This window comes from Acipenser ruthenus, unplaced genomic scaffold, assembly GCF_902713425.1.
Source record: "Acipenser ruthenus unplaced genomic scaffold, fAciRut3.2 maternal haplotype, whole genome shotgun sequence".
Classification (NCBI taxonomy): Eukaryota; Metazoa; Chordata; class Actinopteri; order Acipenseriformes; family Acipenseridae; genus Acipenser; species Acipenser ruthenus.
Genome location: NW_026707716.1, coordinates 8,107 through 33,891, shown reverse-complemented (window position 1 = coordinate 33,891; position 25,785 = coordinate 8,107). Strand labels below are relative to the sequence as shown.

General features: G+C 47.1%; 3 protein-coding genes across 5 annotated transcripts; 2 read left to right on the top strand and 1 right to left on the bottom strand.

Moving 5' to 3' along the window:
• Positions 1-3,907: 3,907 nt before the first annotated feature.
• LOC117404638 (trafficking protein particle complex subunit 1) lies at positions 3,908-8,700 on the bottom strand. Of its 2 annotated transcripts, XM_059019281.1 has the most exons (6): positions 8,574-8,700; positions 8,312-8,420; positions 7,495-7,596; positions 6,993-7,063; positions 6,077-6,215; positions 3,908-4,277 (listed from the first exon to the last, which is right to left on the bottom strand). In XM_059019281.1, the coding sequence occupies exons 3-6, from the start codon at positions 7,591-7,593 to the stop codon at positions 4,149-4,151; spliced, it is 438 nt and encodes a 145-aa protein (XP_058875264.1). In that variant the 5' UTR covers positions 7,594-7,596; positions 8,312-8,420; positions 8,574-8,700; the 3' UTR covers positions 3,908-4,148. The 2 variants fall into 2 exon arrangements, with proteins under 2 accessions (XP_058875264.1, XP_058875265.1); XM_059019282.1 differs by lacking the exon at positions 8,312-8,420 and having other exon boundaries at positions 8,574-8,648.
• Positions 8,701-8,741: 41 nt separating this feature from the next.
• On the top strand, positions 8,742-21,225 carry LOC117970239 (centrobin-like). 2 transcript variants are annotated; one of them, XM_059019280.1, is made up of 16 exons: positions 8,742-9,555; positions 10,274-10,901; positions 11,490-11,574; positions 12,125-12,215; positions 12,484-12,655; positions 15,707-15,823; positions 16,105-16,221; positions 16,331-16,429; positions 16,595-16,831; positions 17,057-17,203; positions 17,663-17,796; positions 18,406-18,531; positions 18,967-19,138; positions 19,377-19,641; positions 19,736-20,087; positions 21,088-21,225. In XM_059019280.1, the coding sequence occupies exons 2-15, from the start codon at positions 10,320-10,322 to the stop codon at positions 20,071-20,073; spliced, it is 2,682 nt and encodes an 893-aa protein (XP_058875263.1). In that variant the 5' UTR covers positions 8,742-9,555; positions 10,274-10,319; the 3' UTR covers positions 20,074-20,087; positions 21,088-21,225. The 2 variants fall into 2 exon arrangements, with proteins under 2 accessions (XP_058875263.1, XP_058875262.1); XM_059019279.1 differs by having other exon boundaries at positions 10,274-10,934.
• Positions 20,965-25,660, top strand: LOC131728102 (uncharacterized). The gene is made up of 7 exons (XM_059019283.1): positions 20,965-20,995; positions 21,088-21,239; positions 22,141-22,255; positions 22,676-22,837; positions 23,099-23,237; positions 23,937-24,015; positions 24,390-25,660. The coding sequence occupies exons 1-7, from the start codon at positions 20,965-20,967 to the stop codon at positions 24,525-24,527; spliced, it is 816 nt and encodes a 271-aa protein (XP_058875266.1). The 3' UTR covers positions 24,528-25,660.
• The last annotated feature ends 125 nt before the right edge of the window (positions 25,661-25,785 follow it).

The following is a 25,785-nucleotide window of genomic DNA, read 5'->3' as shown; positions in this document are numbered from 1 at the left end:
ACAACGCAACTTCTATGCGTTTTTATTTGTACCTATTATTTTTTTTTTGTAACAATAAATAAATAAAAAATGTAAAATTTACTTAATTAAAAAACTGTATTTTTTTCTTAATTAAAAAAAAGATTAATTAAATATGTTTTCAATTATTATTATTATTATTATTATTATTATTATTATTATTATTATTATTATTATTATTATTATAAGTAAACGATGGAAGATACATACAATTTTCCAACGTGAACAAAAGTCTGCTTTCCAAATGAAAATAATTACAATTATTATTATTATTATATTTTATTTAAGTAATGAAAAAAAAAACACAACCACCAAAAGAAAAAAAAGGATTGGGACAAAAATATATCCTTTCTAGAAAGCATCCCGGTAGAATACAGACCCCGCCATACACTGAACCGCTGCTCAGCAGAGAGGATCCTGAAGATCCTGAACTCGCTTCTCTCTCTCCCTCCTCACTGCTGCCGGATTCCCCGGAGCGCTCTCTTAAGTACACACGCACCTGTGACGTTCCTACCTGAGCGTTCCAGGCCCGCCCCTCCGCGCAGAATAGGGTTTGCGCCCAGGCGCAAATGTTTTTGCAAATGTTTACGCCACTGACCTAGACTTCAGGGCTATGCACGCCGGCAGCTGTGTTGGATTTACCGCTGGATCGTGTATAAAGGGTTCTGCAGCATCCCAAACAATAACGCACGCACACACACGCGAGAATCCATGGCACGGCCGTGAGACTCTCAAAATTGTGTAAAAAAAAAAGCAGGTAAGCCTTGAGACTTGACCTCCATGATGCCTGCCGCTTCACCCGTGTCCTCATCACACATAAATCCACGGGCACCAGTGTCAGATTAGCAGAAGGGCTTAAAAACTAATGTCCCCTATTTGATCAGGGCAATAGTGCCAAGAAAGCGTTTATCTCATGAGGCTTAATCTGTTCAGCACCGCAGGAAACCCAATGCCTTTCAAAAACCACAGCACATTATTTATATACAGCATAAATACAATGCTTTACCACACCTCTCTATGCATAGGGAAGCATTGTAAAGCATAGAGAGGTCTGGTAAAGCATAGGGAAGCATTGTAAAGCACAGAGAGGTATGGTAAAGCATAGGGAAGCATTGTAAAGCACAGAGAGGTCTGGTAAAGCATAGGGAAGCATTGTAAAGTACAGAGAGGTGTGGTAAAGCATAGGGAAGTATTGTAAAGCACAGAGAGGTCTGGTAAAGCATAGGGAAGAACATAAGAACATAAGAACATAAGAAAGTTTACAAACGAGAGGAGGCCATTCAGCCCATCTTGCTCGTTTGGTTGTTAGTAGCTTATTGATCCCAGAATCTCATCAAGCAGCTTCTTGAAGGATCCCAGGGTGTAAAGCACAGAGAGGTCTGGTAACGATGCTGGTTTTGTTGCCACAACAAGGCCAGTGGAAAGCGTTCTTGTTACATGAGGTATTAGTCGGATTCTGTTTCATACATGCTGCTAACATTTTGAAAATGAAATCTCGTTAAATATTAAACACCTGACTTGGCGTGTTTGATGTGTATAAACAAGTATTCAATTTTCTTTTTTTTTTTTTGGGGGGGGGGGGGGGGGGGAGCAGAACACGAGCTATGTCATTCGATACATTCCGAATCAATATTTCATAGATTTCTTTTGAAATCCTTCGTTTTGCCGACAAACTGCTGCGTCCTGTTTTGAGGACAGTAAAGTCGGACGCGTTTCCCTTAACCAGAGAAATTTCACGCCGGCTGTGAAGCTCCACGCATAGAACCACTTTATCATCATCCCTGTGGGTAAAATCAACCACCCGGTCTGACTGAGATCAGGCGATTCAATGGGACGTTATCAAGCAAACATCATCGCATAGGACTGAGCCAGTGGGACCTGCTAGCCTCTCAACAGGGAGAGCCGGTCCGGATCAAGCGCTTTAATGGACGTGCGGGTGTAGGAGCCGCTAGAGGGCGCCAAACAAGCGCTGTGGAAATAATACTAAAAATGACTTTAATAGTAACACAGTTAGGTTTAGGGGTAGAGATTAGGTTTAGGGGTGGGGTGGGGTGGGGTGGGGTGGGGTGGGGTGGGTGGGGGGAGATTTAGGGTTTAGGAGGCTAGTAGATACCTACTGGCATCATCGTATGGGATGATCTTTGCTTGATAACGTCCCATTCAATCGACTGATTCTAATCAGATCGGCGGAAACAACAAGAAATTGATCATTTTTACGTTCCGCTTCGGTTTCTTATTTGATATTTAAAAACCTTTACTGTTAAATTAGAGTAAGTTTTCATAACACGATATAGTTATTAATAATAATAATAATAATAATAATAATAATAATAATAATAATAATAATAACAGGTTAGTTAAAAATGCTGCAGAAATGTGGAAAGTGGCGCTTGACGGGTTAATTCTCCTCCCCGTGTAATGACCCCCCCTTCAGTCTCTCTCAGTGAAACAGAATAGCCTGCAGCGCAGGGGGCAGCTGCTCTGCCCGGCTCTACACGCCACAGACTCACACACACCGCCTGTCTGTCTCGCTTTCACCGTGAACTATGTGGATTTATGTTCGGTGTGTATTTTACAACAACGTCAAACAAACAAACAAACAAACAAACAAACAAACAGACAGACACCTCTCAAACACCGCTGCCGTGGATTCGGACGGGCACTGCGGTACCAGGAGCAGGGAAAGCGATACCGGCAGGGCGGCGAGAGCCACGCTTGTTTACGCTAACAGGACGCACGCTGCAATCTGTCGCTGTTGAATTATTGAACACACTCACACCCCCTTCAGTCTGCGCGCACACCCATCTAGGCATCCGTTTCATAACGCAAATTGTTTTTTTACCGAAGCCCCAGTTAAGCGTACGCTTATATAACCGTCAAATACCCCCAATAATAAGTGTTTTACCCCGCCTGGGCTCTGAATGCGAGTGAAAGCAGATTAAAACACACACACACACACACACACAAATCTATGAGCCCTTTGGTACAGAGCTCTGGAATTAATGTTGCTTCACAAAGTCGATTGAAACCCGGCTGAATAATGTCACATCTCTGGTTCACCCTTACAGGTGAGCTGACTAAGCGAACAGGATTTTTCAGTTCACGTTGGCATCAGCCGTCCACACGCTGTGCTGCGATACTGTAGCTGCTTCAGCGTTTATACTTCTGTCTCGTTCAATGCACCGCAGATCTGCACCCTGCGGATCCAAATCCGAGACTTTATCATCCGCAACTCAGTGAAGTCATCATGTTGAAATATGAGAGAGGAGAGAGAGAGAGGAGAGAGAGAGAGGAGAGAGAGAGAGGAGGGGAGAGAGAGAGAGAGAGAGGAGAGAGAGAGAGAGAGAGAGAGAGAGAGAGAGAGGAGGGGAGAGAGAGAGAGGAGGGGAGAGAGAGAGAGAGAGAGAGAGAGAGAGAGAGAGAGAGAGAGAGAGAGAGAGAGGAGGGGAGAGAGAGGAGAGAGAGAGAGGAGGGGAGAGAGAGAGAGAGAGAGAGAGAGAGAGAGAGGAGGGGAGAGGGAGAGAGAGAGGAAGGCAGAGAAAAAGAGAGACACGCAGAGATAGAGAGAAAGAAAGAGAGAGAAGCAGGCAGGCAGAGAGAGAGAGAGAGAGATCTGGCCAAAAGTTTTGCATCATCACCCTATAGATGGAACACATTTTCCTTCATGAAGTCGAATGAAACCTGCTGAATAATGTTACCTTGTTAACAGACTGAATCACACGCCAGCGCTTTGTAGTTTTCCACCTACTTAAAATGAAAAACTGAAAAAATTTAAAAATGTGACAATTCAAAATCTAACATGAAATGCCACTATTACAGCTTGCTTTTATTTTTTTAAGCGATATCATTTTGCATTTTTGTTTTCATTGCATTAAATAAAAGATCTCAATTATGTTCACATAGTTTTTTATTTTTTTTAATTCATGTCTTAATCCTACAACTCTAGTTTCATCTTAAATACATTTTGAGAGCGACTCGAGTCTCACTCAAGAGGCAGAAACTGACCATCTGGATCCAGCCTGTCAGTACATTTGAAACCCTGTTTCGTGCCCCTTCTCATTGCAAGAATAAGAAAGTTAGCATTGTTTTTATTTGTGGGGGTGGGACGGGGTTCAAGTGACCCGTAGAAGTTAGCCGGCCCGGGCTGAGAAGAAGGGGAGCCCCCTGACGAAGCTGTCCAGCTTGGAGCAGAACAGATCGCTCTGAATGGCTTCGTTCATACTGCACAGGGGGTTCTTCACAATGTACTCCACGTAGATCTGAAAATGCACCCACAGAACACCAGGGTTAGTATCTATCTATCTGACAGACGCCTCACAGGGGTTACAGGGCAGCGCAGGGTTACAATGCAAGCTTCATATTGAAACACAGTGTAGTTTACAGTCAGTGCAAATAATAACACTACTAGAATCCAATATGAACTAGGATGCTATGTATAATAATAACACTACTAGAATCCAATATGAACTAGGATGCTATGTATAATAATAACACTACTAGAATCCAATATGAACTAGGATGCTATGTATAATAATAACACTACTAGAATCCAATATGAACTAGGATGCTATGTATAATAATAACACTACTAGAATCCAATATGAACTAGGATGCTGTGTATAATAATAACACTACTAGAATCCAATATGAACTAGGATGCTCTGTATAATAATAACACTACTAGAATCCAATATGAACTAGGATGCTATGTATAATAATAACACTACTAGAATACAATATGAACTAGGATGCTGTGTATAATAATACCACTACTAGAATACAATATGAACTAGGATGCTGTGTATAATAATAACACTACTAGAATCCAATATGAACTAGGATGCTGTGTATAATAATAACACTACTAGAATACAATATGAACTAGGATGCTCTGTATAATAATAACACTACTAGAATACAATATGAACTAGGATGCTGTGTATAATAATAACACTACTAGAATCCAATATGAACTAGGATGCTCTGTATAATAATAACACTACTAGAATACAATATGAACTAGGATGCTGTGTATAATAATAACACTACTAGAATACAATATGAACTAGGATGCTGTGTATAATAATAACACTACTAGAATCCAATATGAACTAGGATGCTGTGTATAATAATAACACTACTAGAATACAATATGAACTAGGATGCTCTGTATAATAATAACACTACTAGAATCCAATATGAACTAGGATGCTATGTATAATAATAACACTACTAGAATCCAATATGAACTAGGATGCTGTTATAATAATAACACTACTAGAATACAATATGAACTAGGATGCTGTGTATAATAATAACACTACTAGAATCCAATATGAACTAGGATGCTGTGTATAATAATAACACTACTAGAATACAATATGAACTAGGATGCTCTGTATAATAATAACACTACTAGAATCCAATATGAACTAGGATGCTGTGTATAATAATAACACTACTAGAATCCAATATGAACTAGGATGCTATGTATAATAATAACACTACTAGAATCCAATATGAACTAGGATGCTGTGTATAATAATAACACTACTAGAATCCAATATGAACTGGGATGCAGCCAGTTAGGATTACAACACATGTTTTGCTAAACGCTTGATTAGCCCCACAGTGTGTTCAGGTAACATGCTCAGGTGAGTCTGATTAGACTCGCAGTAAAACCAGCTGCTATGCACTGGTGTCTTATTTCAGCCCTTTATTATTATTATTATTATTATTATTATTATTATTATTATTTAGTCATTCAGCAGACACTTTTATCCAAAGCGACTCACAGAGACTAGGGGGGTGAACTCTGCATCATCAACAACTGCTGCTGCTGCTGCTGCAGAGTCACTTCCAATAGGACCTCGTTTGTTTGACGTCTCATCCGAAGGACGGAGCACAAGGAGGTTCGGTGACTTGCTCAGGGTCACACGCACACGCACACACACACACACACACACACACAGGGAGTCAGTGGCTGAGCCAGGATTTGAACCTCCTGGTATCGAGACCCCTTTTCTTTAGCCCCCCCACCCCTCCTCCCCCCCCGCACCGTGCTGTAGATCTGGTGCAGCGTGTCTCTGCAGTTGGGCACCCCCAGGTCTGTGTTCATCACCACCTTCACCCCCGAAGGCGTTTCGTAGTAGTGCAGCTTGTACTTGCTGGTCTGGAAAGTCAGGAAGCCGTCCTTCCTGCGGGTCGGGCCGAGACGTCAAGGAGCAGAACCGCCACGCTTCATTTACCAGCCGTGCTGATTCTAAACAACGCGGACGGAGGCTCCAAGGGTTCAGAACACCTCGCCTAACTCTATTATTATTATTATTATTATTTATTTCTTAGCAGACGCCCTTATCCAGGGCGACTTACAATAGTTACAAGATATCACATTATTTTTACATACAATTCCCCATTTATACAGTTGGGTTTTTACTGGAGCAATCTAGGTAAAGTACCTTGCTCAAGGGTACAGCAGCAGTGTCCCCCACCTGGGATTGAACCCACGACCCTCCGGTCAAGAGTCCAGAGCCCTAAAATCTTATTTTCTACTGAATTTCCTGGACTTTATAACCTCTCTTATCTGTAAAGTGATATTTCCTTGAAAACAAACAGCGGAAGGACTTGTAGGCTTTTGTTGCCGCGGCGACTACACTCACTTATCTCTATTTCCCAGGACCTCTAAAAGTGCCTCCGACGTTTCCAAACACACTTTACACCTTGAGAATGGAGCGTCGAACGCACCGAGACGGTGGGAAGCTGGGCTCTGGAGCTAAAACTCAACAAGTTTTTTTTTTTTTTTAAATGACTAGTTTGTTGTTACACCTGTTTTGGAGTACAGATAACTAACTAAATACATACATACATACATACATACATACATACATACATACATACATACATACACACATAGATACATACATACATACATACATAAATCTTAATAAATAAGCAGCACAGTAGAGGAAGGATACATATCCAGAGGTGACATCTTATTGACGAAAGAGCGGATTGAGAACAGCATGCCGTACATCAGCTTGTACTCCTGCAGAGAGAGAGGGGGAGAGGGGGAGAGGGGGGGAGAGAGAGAGGGAGAGAGAGAGGCAGAGACAAGCGGTTAGTGCAGCACAGAGTGAGCACCACACCCACTTCCTTTCTCAATAACCCTTTTTTCTTTTGCCATCAAATCCACCTGTTCATTATCTAGCACCCCAGAATGGCCTGGTAGCGATGCTAATGCGTTTAACTCTCAAGCTCCTTCGCTTTGAAAACTCACACACAGATTCGGAATGCCTAATCAATCAATCAATCAATATTTTAAACGCTTACAGCATATATCGAGTTGGAGTTTTTACCGGCGCTTTTTAGTTTTGTAAAGCGCCCTGGGGGGAGGACGCTGGTAGATAATATTAAAAGGGGACGGTGTGATGGGATTTGGGTGTTCCGCTCCCGAGAGAAGCAGTTCGTTCCTCTTACCTCGTCCTTCGATATCCCCGCTTGCTTTTTCCGGTTCCACTCGCTGTAGTGCAAGCACGCCCCGTTCCGATCGAAGAGGTACAGATTGTGAACTGTCATCGTCTGTAAGAGAGAGAGAGGGGGGGGGGAGAGAGAGAGAGAGAGAGGAGGGGGAGGGGGAGGGGGGGAGAGAAAGTAGGGGGGAAGAGGAGAGAGAGAAAGGGGGGAGAGAGGGGGAGAGAGAGAGAGAAAGGAGAGAGAGAGGAGAGAGAGGGGGGAGAGAGGGGGAGAGAGAAAGGGGAGAGAGAGAGAGAGAAAGGGGAGAGAGAGGAGAGGGGGGGAGAGAGAGGAGAGGGGGGGGGGAGAGAGGAGAGGGGGGAGAGAGGAGAGGGGGGGAGAGAGAGAGGAGAGGGGGGAGAGAGAGGAGAGGGGGGAGAGAGGAGAGGGAGGAGAGAGGAGAGTGGGGGGGAGAGAGAGGAGAGGGGGGGGAGAGAGAGGAGAGGGGGGGGAGAGAGAGGAGAGCGGAGGGGAAGGGGAGAGGGGAGAGAGGGAGAGGGGCAATTATTCACACACGAGTTATACTTAGCGGTTGCGCCGAACCTTTTTATTAATTAATTTATTTATTTTAGCTCGCTTCTAAACCACAAATGAACCGATTTCAAATCAACAAGTAGAGCGAGTGTGAATCGAGCGGCTTCTTGCGCGATGCGATCTCCTACCGGCGAGAATCGTGCGGCGTCAACATGGATTGAAACCGCATTGCGTGCACTGATACGATCCGGAGAGTAAATCAGATCATCCCGTCCTTATAATCGACATCAGAGAGATCTGCACTCACCCGCGCTGTATTCTTATTTTCGTTTAACCTTGATGTGTGTTTAAGTTTCTGTTAATGCAGAATTTCTCTCTCAGCTTCACACGGTGCCGGACTGCAGTCAAATAATTACCTGGGGGGGGAAACATAACAAGATTACTGAATTGAAAAGATGTTTCTGTCTGATAAGAGTGGCGTTTGTAACAGTGCAGCGGTCTCTCGCCCCGGCGTGCCGTGTCTCATTGAAATAATCAGATTTAAGATTTAACTCGATCTGTTTCTTTACCTTCGGCCGCGGACTGCGAGTCTGTTTACAGAAACACTTCCTGTTTCTCCGCTAGGACCTCCAATTCGGGTGACCGCATACGCGCCTGAAATATAATGTTGCTGCCCGGCGAGTGTTTTTGTTGACAAACAGAGGTGTCCAAAGCGGTCGCTTCCACTCCTGGTCTTTGTTCCAGCCCTGTTTTAAATGGTTTAAACCTCCATCCAGACCCTGAAGAAGTCCGTCATCTAAGTTTACCGGTTAAACCCGGAGTGGGGAATGGACCCTCCAGGACCGTGATTGGACACACCCGATTTACAATAATTCCTTAAAAAAAAAACACTTAAACAGTCACTATAAACAATTTAAACAGTCACTTTAAACAATTTAACAATTTGGAAACGGTAAATCCGTGCCGGTTGGCATAGCAACGCAGCTTGGACACGGTAAATCCGTGCCGGTTGGCATAGCAACGCAGCTTGGACACGGTAAATCCGTGCCGGTTGGCATAGCAACGCAGTGCGAAGGCGGGTCCTCTCTGTTACGCCGCGCGGGAAGTGAGGCGCGGATCCGGGCTCCGTGTGATGACGCAGCCGCTGCTCGGTTGCTATGGCGCGGTTTAAACCGGGAGAATTTTGTAACTGAATTCCTCCCGGGATAAACAAAACCGAGGTCTGTAGGGTGACTGTTTCTTACAAACCGCTGGGGACGGACTGTCTGCCAGCCTACAGGCACATTGAACAACCCTTTTGGGGCTGAATTATCATTATTATTATTATTATTATTATTATTATTATTATTATTATTATTATTATTATTATTATTATTATTGTGTTGTGGTTGCAGCTGAAGCCGGGTGTTGGTTTTGAAATATATTTGTTTACACGATGTACACATGCTCGTGTTTACTGCTGCACCCGGAGTATCATTACTGGGAATTTGCCTGACATTTTTGGACTACAATTTGTGTGCGATTAAACCGAAGAAGAGGCAAACGCGAAAGGTAGTTTTGTTTTTTTTTCATGTAGCATTTTCTTTTTATTCGTGTCACTTGTTGCTTGTGTCACGGTAAATCTATCTGGTATATCTAACTGTGTGTTTGTTCAGTTTCGCATTGACGATGCTCGCCGGTAACACTGCAGGCTTTCACCGGAGCGGACTCGTTACAGCTGATTTCGCTGCTGGCTTTACTTCAGCTGCGCAAAACCACGTTATTATTAATACGATTACAGCAGGGATGAGACTCCCGTTACTTAGCAGTTTGATCCGTTCCTGGTTTCACTGGGAGTTTAATAATCAGACACACCTGAGCTTGTTAGCTAGACACACTGGGGGCTGATCAAGCTGGTAGTAAAACCTGGACTGGATCACACTGCTGTGCAATAGGAGGCTGATTCCCATCCCAGCAACTACCCATATCCTCATTCTCTAAGCTTAAATTATTAAAAACACATTATATATATAAATTATAATGTGTTTTTAATCATTTAAGCTTAGAGAATGAGGATATATATATATAATGTAATAGAGAGAGTGAGAGAGAAAGAGAGAGTGACAGACAAGGATGTGGATGCGGGTTCAAAACTTGAAATTGTCTTCCATCTTCCGCCTCGTGTAAAAAAAAAAAAAAAAAAAAAAAGTACACTGTTCTTAATAAGGGGTTGAAATATTAAATAAATGCCGTTGTGTGTTGTTTTTTTTTTTTTTTTCCCTGATTTCAGTGTTTGAGTGAGACTGGCGGAGCAAAACTATCTGACAGGGACAGAGATGGCCGGGTTTGTGCAAAGCGAGGACCTAATGAGTGACGTGGAACCCCTCCCAGCCTCCCTGCCCCCCACCCCCTCCGCGTCTCTCCGCCCGAAGGGGCGGGACGCAGCGCTGGAGTCCCGCCGGCAAAACCTGACCCAGTCCTGGCCGTCCAGCCCTTACTCCTCCTTCGCTTCCTGCGGGGAAGTCACGGCCCGGCTGTACTCCTCGCTGCAGAAGAGCCGAGAGGCGGAAGCCCAGGCTCACCGCAGCGTGGACCGCCAGACCGCGGGAGAACACAACGGCCGACGCCGGTCTGTCCCAGGTGACGCTGCGCCTTTAGACGCGCCCCGCGAAACGTGCGCACGGACACGCCCCTCGCAGGTCTCGTCCAATCGGGCGCTGTCGTTTGCCTCGCTAGCGGTTGCCCCCGGTGGGTGGGAGGAGAGATCCAGCGGGACTCTGCCGTCTTCTGCTCCGGGTTCTGATGCTGCTGCCTCTGGCTTCTGCAGCCAGCCCCAGCTGTGTGCTGGGAGGAGCGGCCAGCTCATTGCCGGGGGCGACCTGGAGTTGCTGGCCGGGGAGATGGAGCAGAAGCTGCAGGTTGGGGTGGAGACCAGCTCTGCCATGGTTAAGGTGTGTGTCTCTGTGTGTGGGTGTGTGTCTGTGTGTGGGTGTGTCTCTGTGTGTGGGTGTGTCTCTGTGTGTGGGTGTGTCTCTGTGTGTGTGGGTGTGTCACTGTGTGTGGGTGTGTTTCACAGCTTGATTACACTTCCCTATGCTTGATTACTCTTCCCTGTGCTTGATTACACTTCCCTATGCTTGATTACTCTTCCCTGTGCTTGATTACACTTCCCTGTGCTTGATTACACTTCCCTGTGCTTGATTACACTTCCCTGTGCTTGATTACTCTTCCCTGTGCTTGATTACTCTTCCCTGTGCTTGATTACACTTCCCTGTGCTTGATTACACTTCTCTGTGTTTCTACCTTGGGAAGCTTTTATCAGGGCAGTCATGGGACAAGCCATGAGTTATTTATTTTTCCTTTTCATGCGTAAAACTTGGCCTTTTTAAATGTGGCCAGCACGATGAAATGACATTTAATAATAGTGTAGCGGCAGCGTTTCTGTGTTTGAAGTGTTTGAATGCATGCGAAGCGCTGATCTTCTCTGTGTTCTTGTCGCTGGTTAGAACGGGACCCGCTGCATTTCGGACATGGAGTCGGTGCGCTCCCACCTCCAGACGATCCTGAAGGGGTCTGCAGACCCACCCCACAGTGAGTACTGGAGCTTCACCAGTGTGGGACTGTGTCAGAGGCACTGTGATTGCAAAGGGTTCCTCACACAGTAAGGCTTCTGCTTAAGCCAGTAAGAAACCAAATATTATCATGAGTGAATCATTCAGCAGACACTTTTATCCAAAGCGACTCACAGAGACTAGGGGGGTGAACTCTGCATCATCAACAACTGCTGCTGCTGCTGCAGAGTCACTTCCAATAGGAGCTTGTTTGTTTGACGTCTCATCCGAAGGACGGAGCACAAGGAGGTTCAGCGACTCGCTCAGGGTCACACGCACACACACACACACGCGCGCACACACACACACACACATACAGGGAGTCAGTGGCTGAGCCGGGATTTGAACCTCCTGGTATCAAGTCCCCATTTCTCTAACCACTGGACCACTGTGGTTGCTGCCGAGCGACTTTCTAGTTATGATTCAGGTTTTTCCACCAGGTGGCGCCACAGGCTGCAGTTGGTGGTGTTATTTGTATTTGTATGTGGAACAGCAGTTATTTGGTTGTAATGACTCTCTGTGTCCTGCAGGGGGCTCCCTCGCTCCGGTTTCACTGCAGCAGCAGGAGGAGGGTGGTGATGACGCCTCGTTTGAAAGCGACAGCACTGCCAGCCTGCTCAAGTAAGGAGGAGGGGGGTCACACTGTTATTACCAGAGTCAGTCCCTTCCTTTTATAAAACCAATTCCCATTCCCTTTTTAATCAATTCCAACAGCACCTCAGAATTGCACATTAGCACTTGCAGTGTGATCCGGTCCAGGTTTTACTGCTCCCAGCTTGATCAAGCCCCCAGTGTGTCTAGCTGACAAGCTCAGGTGTGTCTTGTTGTTATTAAGAAGCTCCCAGTGAAAGCAGGAGCGGGTCACACCGCTGTGCTTGTGTTGTTGCAGTGCCAGACCCCTGCAGGAGGAGTCGTCGCCCCCCCTGTCGGTCAGCGGTCTGGAGGGCCTCTTCCCTCGGTACAGCCGGCTCCACGCGGACAGGACCGGCCTGCCCTCCTCCTCCTCCTCCTCGGGACAGATCCTGAGGGACAGTGTGGAGAAGGAGAGGACGAGACGCAGGGTGAGCCCTGGATTATAATTATAATTTGTTTATTTAGCAGACGCCTTTATCCAAGGCGACTTACAGAGACTAGGGTGTGTGAACTATGCATCAGCTACAGAGTCACTTACAACTACGTCTCACCCGAAAGACGGAGCACAAGGAGGTGAAGTGACTTGCTCAGGGTCACACAGTGAGTCAGTGGCTGAGGTGGGATTTGAACCGGGGACCTCCTGGTTACAAGCCCTTTTCTTTAACCACTGGACCACAAACCGTCCTGGTTTACACAGAGACGGGAAGGAGACTGCCCATTCCTACACACACACGCACGCACACACACGCTCACACACACACACATGCTCACACACACACACGCGCACACACACACACACACACACACACTCAGTGATTTGACCGCCTTGTTCAGGTCAGCAGTAATGTCGTTAATGGCGTCACGTGACCCGGGATTTAATTAAAGCCTCTTGGAATTATTACCCAGCGCTGATTAGCCCCGTGGAGAAAGATGTAACAAGCTTTGACTAAGAGCGCTTTTCAAACGGGAGCACAGCTTGTACACAACTGTGACCTGGTCCTGCCTCCCTCCTCGGACAGCCTGCAGCAACACAGCAGCGCTGGGATAGCCACTGCATGGCTGTGTGTTATATATACATACACACATACATCTAACACATGGATGAAGGCTGTGTTTGAACCCTGAGCCATTCGGAAAAAAAAAAGGCTTAGTCCCACAGCAGTGACGTCAAGAAGTGAGAATTCCTCTAGAGGAAAATATGCTTGAACTTTGACCCCTTTGACTCCTCCTGAAATTCAAACACAAAACGTTTTCAATCACTCGACAAACAGCCACGGTACAGAAATGTTCATTAATGAGCAACAAAATGAGAATAGGTTAAAAACGATGTCAAGCTGGTTCATTCGTATCTCTAGAAACCGGAGAGGAACGGGAAATTAAAACAAGGCAAAGGCGATCATCCAAATAAAGCTGAAGCTCTAACGGATAAAACGACACAGAACGCATGTACAGCGCTGAACCCCCCCCAAAAAACCCAACTGTCCCGCTGAGCCTCGTCTGCTTTGATATCAGCATCACAAGGGTATCCGTGGATTATAAAAAATAACAGACGGGCCTCTTCAGTGAGTCACAGGAAAACAATTCCATCTCGGGTTCCTGGGACAGTTTATAAACTTCACCTTCGCTCTCGTAGTTTATGACGTCACAGAAACCCTTGATGAAATCATTTTCCTGTAACTCACTGAAGCCCATCTAGTATTCTCTCTCTCTCTCTCTCTCTCTCTCTCTCTCTCTCTCTCTCTCTCTCTCTCTCTCTTTTTCTTTCTTTCTCTCTCTCTCTCTCTCTCTCTCTCTCTCTCTCTCTCTCTGTTTCAAATCCGTTTATAAATTTGTTGCAGCGATGCGAATATTTTCAAATAAAATATTTGAGAGCGGGCAGAAATCTTGACAGATGTAGCTGTTTCTAAAATGAGATCTGAAATACGAATCTGCTTGCCCCGGGTGTGGCTGCCTGTGCAGCGGGAGCTCCACGTGCCTCCCTGACCTTGCTGGGTGACCTTGCCTGGGACGGGGAAGGTGTTCTCCGGGGACGCACGTGGCTCTAAGCCGCTTGCACGGTCCTCATGCTTTCTCTAGGTCTGCTGTATTTAGAAGGCCAATCTGCCTCGCTAAGCCTCTTACTCAGCGGACTTTGCTGTCAGATTCCCTGACGCTTGGTGTCTCTGTCTCGTGTCTGTCTCTGTCTCTGTCTCTGTCTCTGTCTCTGCTGCTGCCGCTACTCTGAGGACGAGAACTTGTCTTCTGCACCAGCACTTAGAGCCCAGCCCTCGGGGCCAATTATCATCTATCATTAATAATTACAGTTGAATTTACAGCAGAGTTGTGTTTGCTGGAAATCGCATTTCCAATTCCAATGCTATTTTTAGTTATTTAGTTATTTATTACAGTTAGGGTCGTGATGCAGTTATTAGAATTCCGTGGATCATAAACAGCTACGCATGTTAGCATTGACATGTAGTATTATTATTATTATTATTATTATTATTATTATTATTATTATTAGTTTATTTAGCCGATGCCTTTATCCAAGGCGACTTACAGAGACTAGGGTGTGTGAACTATGCATCAGCTGCAGAGTCACTTACAACTACATCTCACCCGAAAGACGGAGCACAAGGAGGTTCAGTGACTCGCTCAGGGTCACACACACCACACATGCACACACACACACACACACACACACACACACACAGGGAGTCAGTGGCTGAGTCGGGATTTGAACCGGGAACCTTACAAGCCCTTTTCTGTAACCGCTGGACTGCACAGCCTTCTAAATAACCCCAAAGCAGTAATCGCAGGTACAAGTACAGAATACTTTTTCCCAAACATCGAATGACAGATGAATGCGTGATTGATGTGTGATCGATCGATCTGATATATATATATAATCACAATTACTATGAAGCAGGTGTGACAAGATTCAACTACAAGCACAATTACAATGTGTTTAACATGTCTCTCGTTCTCTTGCTTTCTCTCTCTTTTCTGTCTCTCTTTCTCTCTTTCTGTATCTGTTTCTTTTTTCTCTCTGTTTCTCTCTCTTTTTTCTCTCACGCTCTTTCTGTGTCTCCCTCCCTCCCTCTCTCTTTCTCTCTCTCTCTGTCTGTCTATCTCTCCCTCCCTCTCTCTTTCTCTCCCTCTCTTTCTTTCTCCCTCCCTCCCTCCGTCCCTCCCTCTCTCTTTTTTCTCTCACGCTCTTTCTGTGTCTCCCTCCCTCCCTCTCTCTTTCTCTCTGTCTGTCTATCTCTCTCTCCCTCCCTCTCTTTCTCTCCCTCTCTCTCTTTCTCCCTCTCTTTCTCTCCCTCTCTTTCTCCCTCCCTCCCTCCGTCCCTCCCTCTCTATCTCTCTCTTTTCTCTCACGCTCTTTCTGTGTCCCTCCCTCCCTCTCTCTTTCTCTCTCTCTGTCTCTGTCTGTCTATCTCTCTCTCTCTCTTTCTCTCTCTCTCTCCCTCCCTCCCTCTCTCCTTTTTTCTACGCAGCACTGTGAGAAACAGATACAAAATCTTCACAACAAGACCCTGGAGCTCCAGCAGCAGCTGGCTCTCGCCGTGTCGGCTGACCGGAAAAAGGACATCATGATCGAGCAGCTGGACAAGGTGGGTTCTGCCGACCCGGTCAGTGAAACTGGTCAGTGCTGTCGGGTCGTTTCAAAGTGACCTTCCTCCGCGACGCCTGATGATCAGGGGCTGGTTTCACAAAGCAGTGTTTTCTGTCGGCTAAATACAATGCATTTTCCATTTAGAACGGGGGGGGACACAGAGACAACTCAGAAGATAGCTTTTAAATTTGAGTTGGGATTTCTCCTCCTGTAACGCTCCGTAGCTCTTGTAGCACAGTCCCGCTGCCCGGTCGCTGAACCTCCTGTTTTGTCTCTCAGACTCTGGCCAAGGTGGTGGAAGGGTGGAAGAAGCACGAGGCAGAGAAGAATGATGCTGTAAAGAGACTGCAGGAGGAGAAGGAGGCTGCAGAGAGGGCCCAGGCTGAACAGCAGAAGGTGAGGGGTCCAGATGCGACCCCCCCCCCCCCCACCCCCATAACGACCTTCCAGTGTTCTGGAAACTACAGAGAAAGTAAAACGCCTCGCATGTTTGTATTCCTGTCAGGTGCTGGTTCAGTTTGAGGAGAGCCTGGCGCAGGCTGTGGAGGCCATGGCACTGGAACAGAAGCAGGCAGCGCACCTGCAGAAGGAGAAGCTGCTTCTGGTGAGCCCCCTTTGTTTTTAAAACATACCTTCAGCCAGAACAACGCCTTTCACACCTTCAGAAAGAACCCTTAAACACTCGCCATTGAAAAAGGGGAATTTGATTTAAAAAACAAACCAAAAAAAAATGTTTCTGCGCTGTGTCGTGGTTTTGTCTCCGTCGCAGGGGGAGGAGCTGGCCGGCTTGCAGAGGCAGGTGGAGGAGCACAGGCAGCGAGGCCGGGCCCTGCAGGAGGAGCTGGAGGAGGCTGGGAGAGCCAGGCTGCTGGCGGAGAGGCAGGGGGAGGCGCTGAGAGACACGCTGGGGGAGCAGAGGGACGCCTGGGCCAGGAGAGAGAGGGAGCTGGAGGAACGGCTGGCCCAGCAGGAGGCGGACTTCAGCAGGCAGCTCCAGACAGAGAAGGTGGGAAGCAGCGGGGGAACCCGTCGGGGTTATTATCTCAAGCATCAAGGCAGGGATGGAAGCTCCCATTGCGTAGCAGTTTCACCTGATTCCAGGTTTTACTACAAGCTTGATTAGCCCCGGTGTGTACAGCTAGCAAGCTCAGGTGTGTCTGATTAACGCTTTGGGTTCTACCTCGCATATGACTGCGTTTTTGAAATGTGTGTCGTCCCGTCCTGTCTCCAGGAGAGACGAGAGCGTGAGAGCCAGCGTGTCCAGGACTCCCATCAGGTCCTGCTGTCTGTCCAAGCGGAGGTCCAGAGGCTGGAGACAGAGCTGGAGACTGCGCAGAGGGACAGGGACGCCCTGCGCATGGAGATGAGCCTGGCCGAGGTGGGTGGGGCCTGGTCCAGGTAGATGGAGCTTGGTCCAAGTGGGTGGAGCCTGTCTGACGTGGGTGGGGCCTGGTGCAGATGGGTGGAGCCTGTCTGACGTGGGTGGAGCCTGGTCCAGGTTCCAACCAAAAGAATTAAAAGCTGCCACATGAAACATAGAAATAACTAAATAAATACATTTGTCATTTTAAAGCAGCAACTAACTCGTTGACTCTGTGTGTGTGTGTGTGTCTGTTTCTGTGTGTCTCTCTCTCTCTCTCTCTCTCTCTCTGTCTCTCCCCTCTTTCTCTCTCCTCTCTCTCTCTCTCTCTCTCTCTCTCTCTCTCTCTCTCCCCTCTCTCTCTCTCTCTCTCTCCCCTCTCTCTCTCTCTCTGTATGTGTCTCTCTCTCTCTCTCTCTCTCTCCCCCCCTCTCCTCTCCCCCCCCCCCTCCTCTCCCCCCTCTCTCTGTGTGTCAGGCTCGGTTTGAGACTCACAGGTTGAAGATGGAGTCTGAGTTGAAGATCTCTCTGGAGCAGCAGTTGACTGACAGACTCGCTCCCCTCCAGCAGGAGCACGCAGAGCAAGCCTCCGCGCTGAGAGAACAGCACAGGTAACCACCCCAGCCTGGCTCAAACCTGGAGCCTGGCTCCATAGCGCCTCCTAAGGGGGAATGCGCATAGAGCTGAGGCTCATAGTTTTGCATCATCACCCTGTAGAATGAAGAATGTTGTCGATTGAAACCTGCTGAATAACGTTACACTGACAAATTGAAAAATGTGACGTTTCGAAATATTATGGCTTCCGGTAGACTTTTTTTTTTAAGCGATATCATTTTGTAGTTTCTTTGATTATGTGATAAATAAACTTAACTATGTTCATATAGATAATATATATATATATTTTAAATTGTCTCAATCCTAAAATTCTACATGATGCTAAACCTTTCTCCAGAGCTGTATATAAATTTGAAGGCTGAAACTCTCTCCCCCCTCTCTCTCCCTACCTCCCTCTCTCTCTCTCTCTCTCTCCTCCTCTCTCTCTGTCTCTCTCCCTCTCTCTCTCTCTCTCTCTCTCTCTCTCTCTCTCTCTCTCTCTCCCCGTCTCTCTCTCTCTCTGTCTCTCCCCCCCTCTCTCTCTCCCCGTCTCTCTCTCTCCCTCTCTGTCTCTCCCCTCTCCCTCCCTCTCTCTCTCTCTCTCTCTCTCTCTCTCTCTGCTTCAGAAAGCAGATCATGGAGCTGAGTGCCCACCAGCAAAGCGAGCTGTCCAATCAGCTGGCCCAATTCAGGGCGGAGCTGCAGGAGAGAGAGGAGAGGCATCGACGAATCACAGAGGAGTATGAAATGAGGTGAGGGCGGGACACGGCTGGGGGGCTCCGATTACTTCGCGGGGTCTCTTTGAAACCGACGCTCCCTCCTAAAAACACATGAACTGGATCTGAAGAAACAACGAAAGATAAATACACAGATACAGCCGTGTGCAAATCTATCAGACCCCCTCCAGAGGCGTCCCTCATCTCCTGTCTGTACCTGCCTGCATGAAAACCTGAGCGACTCGCAGAGGCGTGTTCTAAGAACACGGAGACAGTTCTGAGGTTCTGAGTTCCGGTTCTAAAAGGCTGCATTGTCTGCCAGGTTCAGTCTGGGTATGGACAGCAGTGTGCAAATCTAGCACAATAATACATTTGTAATAATACATTCTGTGTATTTTTTCATTCACAGTACGAACGGTAGATTTGTTTTTATTTATTTATTTGTTTATTTATTTATTTATTTATTTGCAGGCTGGTCAAAAGCCAGGAGGAGATTTCAGAGCTGCAGGCTGGGAAGAGGAAAGCAGAGTCCCAGAGAACAGACCTGGTCAAACGATTGCAGAGCATGATGCAGTCTCACTGGAACGAGGCGCACAAAGTGTTAATGACGCAGAACTCTCCGCAGACCGGCCGGCTGAAGCAGGTGAGGGGGGGGGCGGGGGCGGGGGCGGGGTGGTGGGGGGGCAGTTCCTTCTCTTGTCAATCCCCTTTTTTGTTAAAATCAATTCCCTTGTAATCAATTCATTGATCTACAGCGGCGACACGTCTCTGTCTCTCTGTACTGCGTTTCGTATAGCCGGCCGCACAGCCCCCAGTCGAACTGAAACTCTAGAAGACTGTGTCCCTTTTTTATTTCTTTATTTTAATATATATTTTCCTAGATGGAGGACCACGGTGCAGACCAGCCCCTCTTCCTGTCCAAGAGCTCCGGCAGGCAGGAGCTGAGAGACCGGGGCTCCGATAACTGCGATTCAGGCTTCCCGGCAGCCCTGAGCTGCACCGCGTCCGAGCTGAAGGGGGCGCCGCAGGGCAGCCTGGGAGAGAGGCAGGAGGGGAGCGCAGGCAGGACAGGGCCCCAGGATCAGCAGCCTGGCTGGGGTTCGAAGGAGCAGAGGAGAGGGAGGGAGCCTCCTGGGGAGGTGGGAGGTAAGAGCTGATCCACACCCCCTCCCCAATATTATTATTATTATTATTATTAATATCGTGTATACTGCACATTTTTCCTTTATATATCAAACAGGAGCGCGCCTTCCGCTAGAAAACAAGTCCAGCTACCAAGCCTTGCGGGAGCCCCGGAGCTCCCAGAATGCATTTCCCCGCGCTGTCCCGCTCCAAGCAGTGATCCAGCTCACCTCACAGAGACCCCCTTCCGATTCCTCGGACCCCCAGCCTCCCCCAAGAGGCTTCTCTATAAACCAGCGGAGCGGCGCTCAGCAGCCCCCGCCTCCTCACCAGCCGCCCCCCCCCCGCCGGAGCCCCCTCCTTCCTGCCCCCGCCCCAGGCCGACCTCAGCAGCTTCTTCCACAGCAGCTTCCTCAGCAGCCAGGGCTTCTCCCCATTGGAGCCGCAGCTGGATGAGACCGCACTGACCGGTGAGTCCGATCCGCTGGGTTACACCCACTCCGGGTTTTACTACCGGCTTGATTAGCCCCACAGTGTGTAGAGGTGACAAGCTCAGCTGTGTGTGTCTGATTATTATTAAGCTCCTCGTAAAACCAGGAGTGGATCCGTGAGAGTCTTGATTTCCATTCCTGCAGGTAGACTGTTGGGTAAAGGAGGTTTTTAGCTTGATTTTTATAGAGGAGAGCTCTAGTGAATTGGTGTTTAGAAATGAGATATTTAGACAGATAGATCAGGGAAGGAAATGAGGCTCCTCTTGCACAGCAGTTTCACTTTTTGAAGTTTAAAAATAAACACGTAAATAAATACTTATATAAATATATTATTTTTAAATGCAATTTTAAATGCTCATGAAAAATGCATCAGTGTGTTTGATGAGACCTTTTCCTGGCTGTGTCCTGTGAAGTCCTGCGTCTCTTTCTTTAATTATCCCAGAGTCACCGGGGGCCCCCTGGTGCACTGTGGGAAATCTCCCAGCATGCCTCCAAATTAAGTGCCCGCTTTTCACAGTGGGGGGGGGCTCCTTGTAATGTATTGACAAGATCAGTGCAGGAGGGGAGGGGGGGGCAGAAATGAAATACAAATTACAGCTGGCAGATTATAAACACATCGAATGATTTCTGATCATTATTATTATTATTATTATTATTATTATTATTATTATTATTATTATTATTATTATTATTATTATTATTACAGAGATGGCAATAAGACTCCTATTGCACAGCAGTTTCACCCATTCCAGGTTTTACTACCAGCTTGATCAGCCCCCAGTCTGTCTAGGAAACAAGCTCAGGTGTGTCTGATTATTATATAGCGAAATCCAGGAATGGATCAAAGCGCTACGCAATGGGAGTCTTATTCCCATCCCAGCAGGTAGGTTTTGTCAGGTTTACCTGCCTTGAGGGGACACGAAAAAGCGTTTTCTTCAGGTGTGCTTGCACTGAGATCCGCCCCGTGTGTCGTTCTCAGCTCTGGGTTTCCATCGGGACGAGCTGGCCGAGCATCCTCTAGCGGAGGAGAGAGGAGAGGGGAGCGGGCAGCGCGGGCACAGCCTGGGCACCAGCCTGGACTCCAGCAGCAGCTGCAGCAAACACAGCGAGCTGCAACACTACATCCACATGGTACCCCGCTTACAAGAGTGTGACGCAGAAATAGAGTGATAGAGCACAGGGGCAGCATGGTCAAGCACAGAGAGGTGTGGTAAAGCATAGGGAATCATTGTAAAGCACAGAGAGGTCTGGTAAAGCATAGGGAAGCATTGTAAAGCACAGAGAGGTCTGGTAAAGCATAGGGAAGCATTGTAAAGCACAGAGAGGTCTGGTAAAGCATAGGGAAGCATTGTAAAGCACAGAGAGGTCTGGTAAAGCTTAGGGAAGCATTGTAAAGCAGAGAGAGGTCTGGTAAAGCATAGGGAAGCATTGTAAAGCACAGAGAGGTCTGGTAAAGCATAGGGAAGCATTGTAAAGCACAGAGAGGTCTGGTAAAGCATAGGGAAGCATTGTAAAGCACAGAGAGGTGTGGTAAAGCATAGGGAAGCATTGTAAAGCACAGAGAGGTCTGGTAAAGCATAGGGAAGCATTGTAAAGCACAGAGAGGTCTGGTAAAGCATAGGGAAGCATTGTAAAGCACAGAGAGGTCTGGTAAAGCATAGGGATGCATTGTAAAGCACAGAGAGGTCTGGTAAAGCATAGGGAAGCATTGTAAAGCACAGAGAGGTCTGGTAAAGCACAGGGAAGTATTGTAAAGCACAGAGAGGTCTGGTAAAGCACAGGGAAGCATTGTAAAGCACAGAGAGGTCTGGTAAAGCATAGGGAAGCATTGTAAAGCACAGAGAGGTCTGGTAAAGCATAGGGAAGCATTGCGAGGTATGGTAAAGCAAATTATAAAACAGGTAAACTCACCCTTATAAAAGCTTCCCACAGTAAAAGCACAGCTAAGTGTAATAAAGCAGATTTAGGAATACTAGAAATAACGTAATAATAATCAATGCAACATGTTTTTTTTTTTTGTTTTTTGTTTCAGCTCCTAGACAGATCTCCTGGGGAGCCCCTGGAATCCAGACCCCTCGATTCCGAGGAACCCCCAAACTCACACAGCGCCTCCCAGTATCCCCAGTATACCCAGCATCCCCAGCAAGGTAACCTGCACCAGATACCAGATAGACGACATTTGAATGAATATTAAGATCAAACCATCAGTTAATGAGAGACTGTTTTGATTCTGCAATATCATTTTCACTACAAAATTATATTGAAAAAAAAAAAAGAAAGTCAGTCTATGGTAAGCCATACCGGGTACCACAGTGGTAATTTTTATGTTAGAAATGTTAATTTATTTTTTAATTGTCAGTTTTTTCGCTCTGTGGAGAACTATACAAAGCGCTGGCGTGTGATTTCAATATGTTAACATTGTTCAGCGGGTTTCAATCGACTTTATGAAGCAAAGCCAGTTCATTCTGTTTAGAGGGGGATGATGCGACGCTGTGGGCTGTGGCTGTACAGCTGTGCTTTTCCGTGGGTGTCTTCACTTCCTCACAGTCTCTGTTGTCCCGGGGCAGGTGGCTCGCCCGTGCTCAGAGCCCGGTCCACTGGGCTGTGGGACCACGTGAGACCAGCGCCCATGGGCCAGTCCGCTGTGCAGAAAATGAAAATGCCAGCGGCTGCACCGTCCCAGAGAAGCACGGAGCAAAACCAGCCTCCACCCTCGACAGCAGTGAGAGGTGAGCCAGGGAGCCATGCACTATCTGGAATATATTATCGAGAACGTCTGTCTGTCTGTCTGTCTGTCTGTCTGTCTGTCTGTCTATCTATCTATCTATCTATCTATCTATCTATCTATCTATCTATAGTATTTATCAATGAATCTATCTATCTATCTATCTATCTATCTATCTATCTATCTATCTATCTATCTATCTGTATCCTACAGTATTTGTCAGTGAATCTCTCTCTCTCTCTCTCTCTCTCTGTTGTGTTTCCAGGTGCTGAAGAAGGGGTGTTGTCCCCCAAGCAGATTGGGGAGCTCTCCAGACTCCTGGGACAGTACCAGGGTCACCCAGGCAAGGGGGTGCCGTCCATGGAGGAGCTGTACACCTACCTCCGGGGCGTGGAGCCCAACAGGTAACACACCATACCAGAGCTGTGTGTGTCAGTGTGTGTGTCTCTGTGTCAGTGTGTGTGTGTGTATCAGTGTGTGTCTCTGTGTCAGTGTGTGTCTCTGTGTCAGTGTGTGTGTGTGTGTCTCTGTGTCAGTGTGTGTGTGTGTATCAGTGTGTGTCTCTGTGTCAGTGTGTGTCTCTGTGTCAGTGTGTGTGTGTGTGTCTCTGTGTCAGTGTGTATGTCTCTGTGTGTGTGTGTGTGTCTCTCTATCAGTGTGTGTGTCTCTCTATCAGTGTGTGTGTCTCTCTATCAGTGTGTGTGTCTCTGTATCAGAGTGTGTGTGTCTCTGTATCAGTGTGTGTGTCTCTCTATCAGTGTGTGTGTCTCTGTATCAGAGTGTGTGTGTCTCTGTATCAGTGTGTGTGTCTCTGTATCTGTGTGTGTGTCTGTGTATCAGTGTGTTTGTCTCAGTGTGTGTGTCTGTGTGTCTCTGTATCTGTGTGTGTGTGTGCTCGAAGTAAAACCTGGAAAGGGTGACACTGCTGTGCAATAGGAGTCTTATTTCCATCCCTACAATAATAATAATAATAATATTGATTATTGATTGCATAGCAGTCTGATCCATTCCTGGTTTTACGTCGAGTTTCTCAAGGCACAGAAGTAGGTGGTATGAGTAAATGTTTTATTTTAGTTTATTGTTTGTTTGTTTTTTAATCCCAGACAGAAAGAAGCACACGTGGGAAGTGCGGCTGAGCGAGGAAACCGGGATCAGAAAGTGAACCCCGCCGTGAAGAAGGAGGTGAGAGCCACGAGGAAACTCAACTGCACTGCAGATAGCTGCTCTTATCTGTAATGTGATCCTGTGTAAGGTGACCATTGTAAGACTCTCTGGATAAGAGCGTCTGCTAATAAATACATCATCATCATCATAATAATAATAATAATAATAATAATGATGATGATGATGATGATGATGATGATGATGATGATGATGATGATGATGATGATGATGATAATAATATTATTTGACGGTGATGTTTCAAAGGGGGTACTCTAGGATAAACCCACAAGATGAATTCTGCTCCGCATCTCATTTATATTCTATATAGAGACTGCTCACAAGCAAACTCGTAAATCTGGGCGCTTTTTTTTTTTTTTTTTAAATGTTTCCAGTTGGTGCCGTCCCAGTCCGCCCCGTCCCAGCGTCGAACCATCGCATCCCGTCCGGGCAGCGAGAAGAGCCAGCCCAAACCGGGAAAGAAACTGGGGAACCAGAACCAGGGATCGGCCAAGGGGTCCTCATGGAGATAGGAGAGCCGGAGACGGGGAGCACAGGGGAGCGTTTCTACAAACCGGGGTCCCAGACCACAGCAAGGGGGCTCCGGCCTCTCTCTGATCTGGGAGTCTGAGTCCGAGAGACTCTCAGAGCAGAGCAAGGGGGCTCCGGCCTCTCTCTGATCTGGGAGTCTGAGTCCGAGAGACTCTCAGAGCAGAGCAAGGGGGCTCCAGCCTCTCTCTGACCTGGGAGTCTGAGTCCGAGAGACTCCCAGACCACAGCAAGGGGGCTCCGGCCTCTCTCTGATCTGGGAGTCTGAGTCCGAGAGACTCTCAGAGCAGAGCAAGGGGGCTCCGGCCTCTCTCTGATCTGGGAGTCTGAGTCCGAGAGACTCTCAGAGCAGAGCAAGGGGGCTCCGGCCTCTCTCTGATCTGGGAGTCTGAGTCCGAGAGACTCTCAGAGCAGAGCAAGGAGGGGTCCAGCCTCTCTCTGATCTGGGAGTCTGAGTCCGAGAGACTCTCAGAGCAGAGCAAGGGGGCTCCGGCCTCTCTCTGATCTGGGAGTCTGAGTCCGAGAGACTCTCAGAGCAGAGCAAGGGGGCTCCGGCCTCTCTCTGATCTGGGAGTCTGAGTCCGAGAGACTCTCAGAGCAGAGCAAGGAGGGGTCCAGCCTCTCTCTGATCTGGGAGTCTGAGTCCGAGAGACTCTCAGAGCAGAGCAAGGAGGGGTCCAGCCTCTCTCTGATCTGGGAGTCTGAGTCCGAGAGACTCTCAGAGCAGAGCAAGGGGGCTCCGGCCTCTCTCTGATCTGGGAGTCTGAGTCCGAGAGACTCTCAGAGCAGAGCAAGGAGGGGTCCAGCCTCTCTCTGATCTGGGAGTCTGAGTCCGAGAGACTCTCAGAGCAGAGCAAGGGGGCTCCGGCCTCTATCTCTCTCTCTATCTCTCTATCTCTCTATCTATCTATCTATCTGTCTATCTGTCTATCTGTATTATTTTTTTGAATGTAATATACTCATTAAAATGAAGTGGGTATTTGATAAGTATGTGTATAGTATTTATATAATTTCTAACAAAACCTGACCATGATCTTCTGAATGATTTCCATGCACTGTTTTTATTCATATATTTGTATTTGTTTTATTTTATATAAATGCTTTCTTGTTGCCAATGTTTTGTGTTCACGGCGTGTTTCTGAAAACGATATTTCATCACGTCAAATAATATATTTATTTTGTTTGTAATGGATTAACTTGGGTGGGGAATGCCAGAGAACGAAAGCACGCACACGCACACGC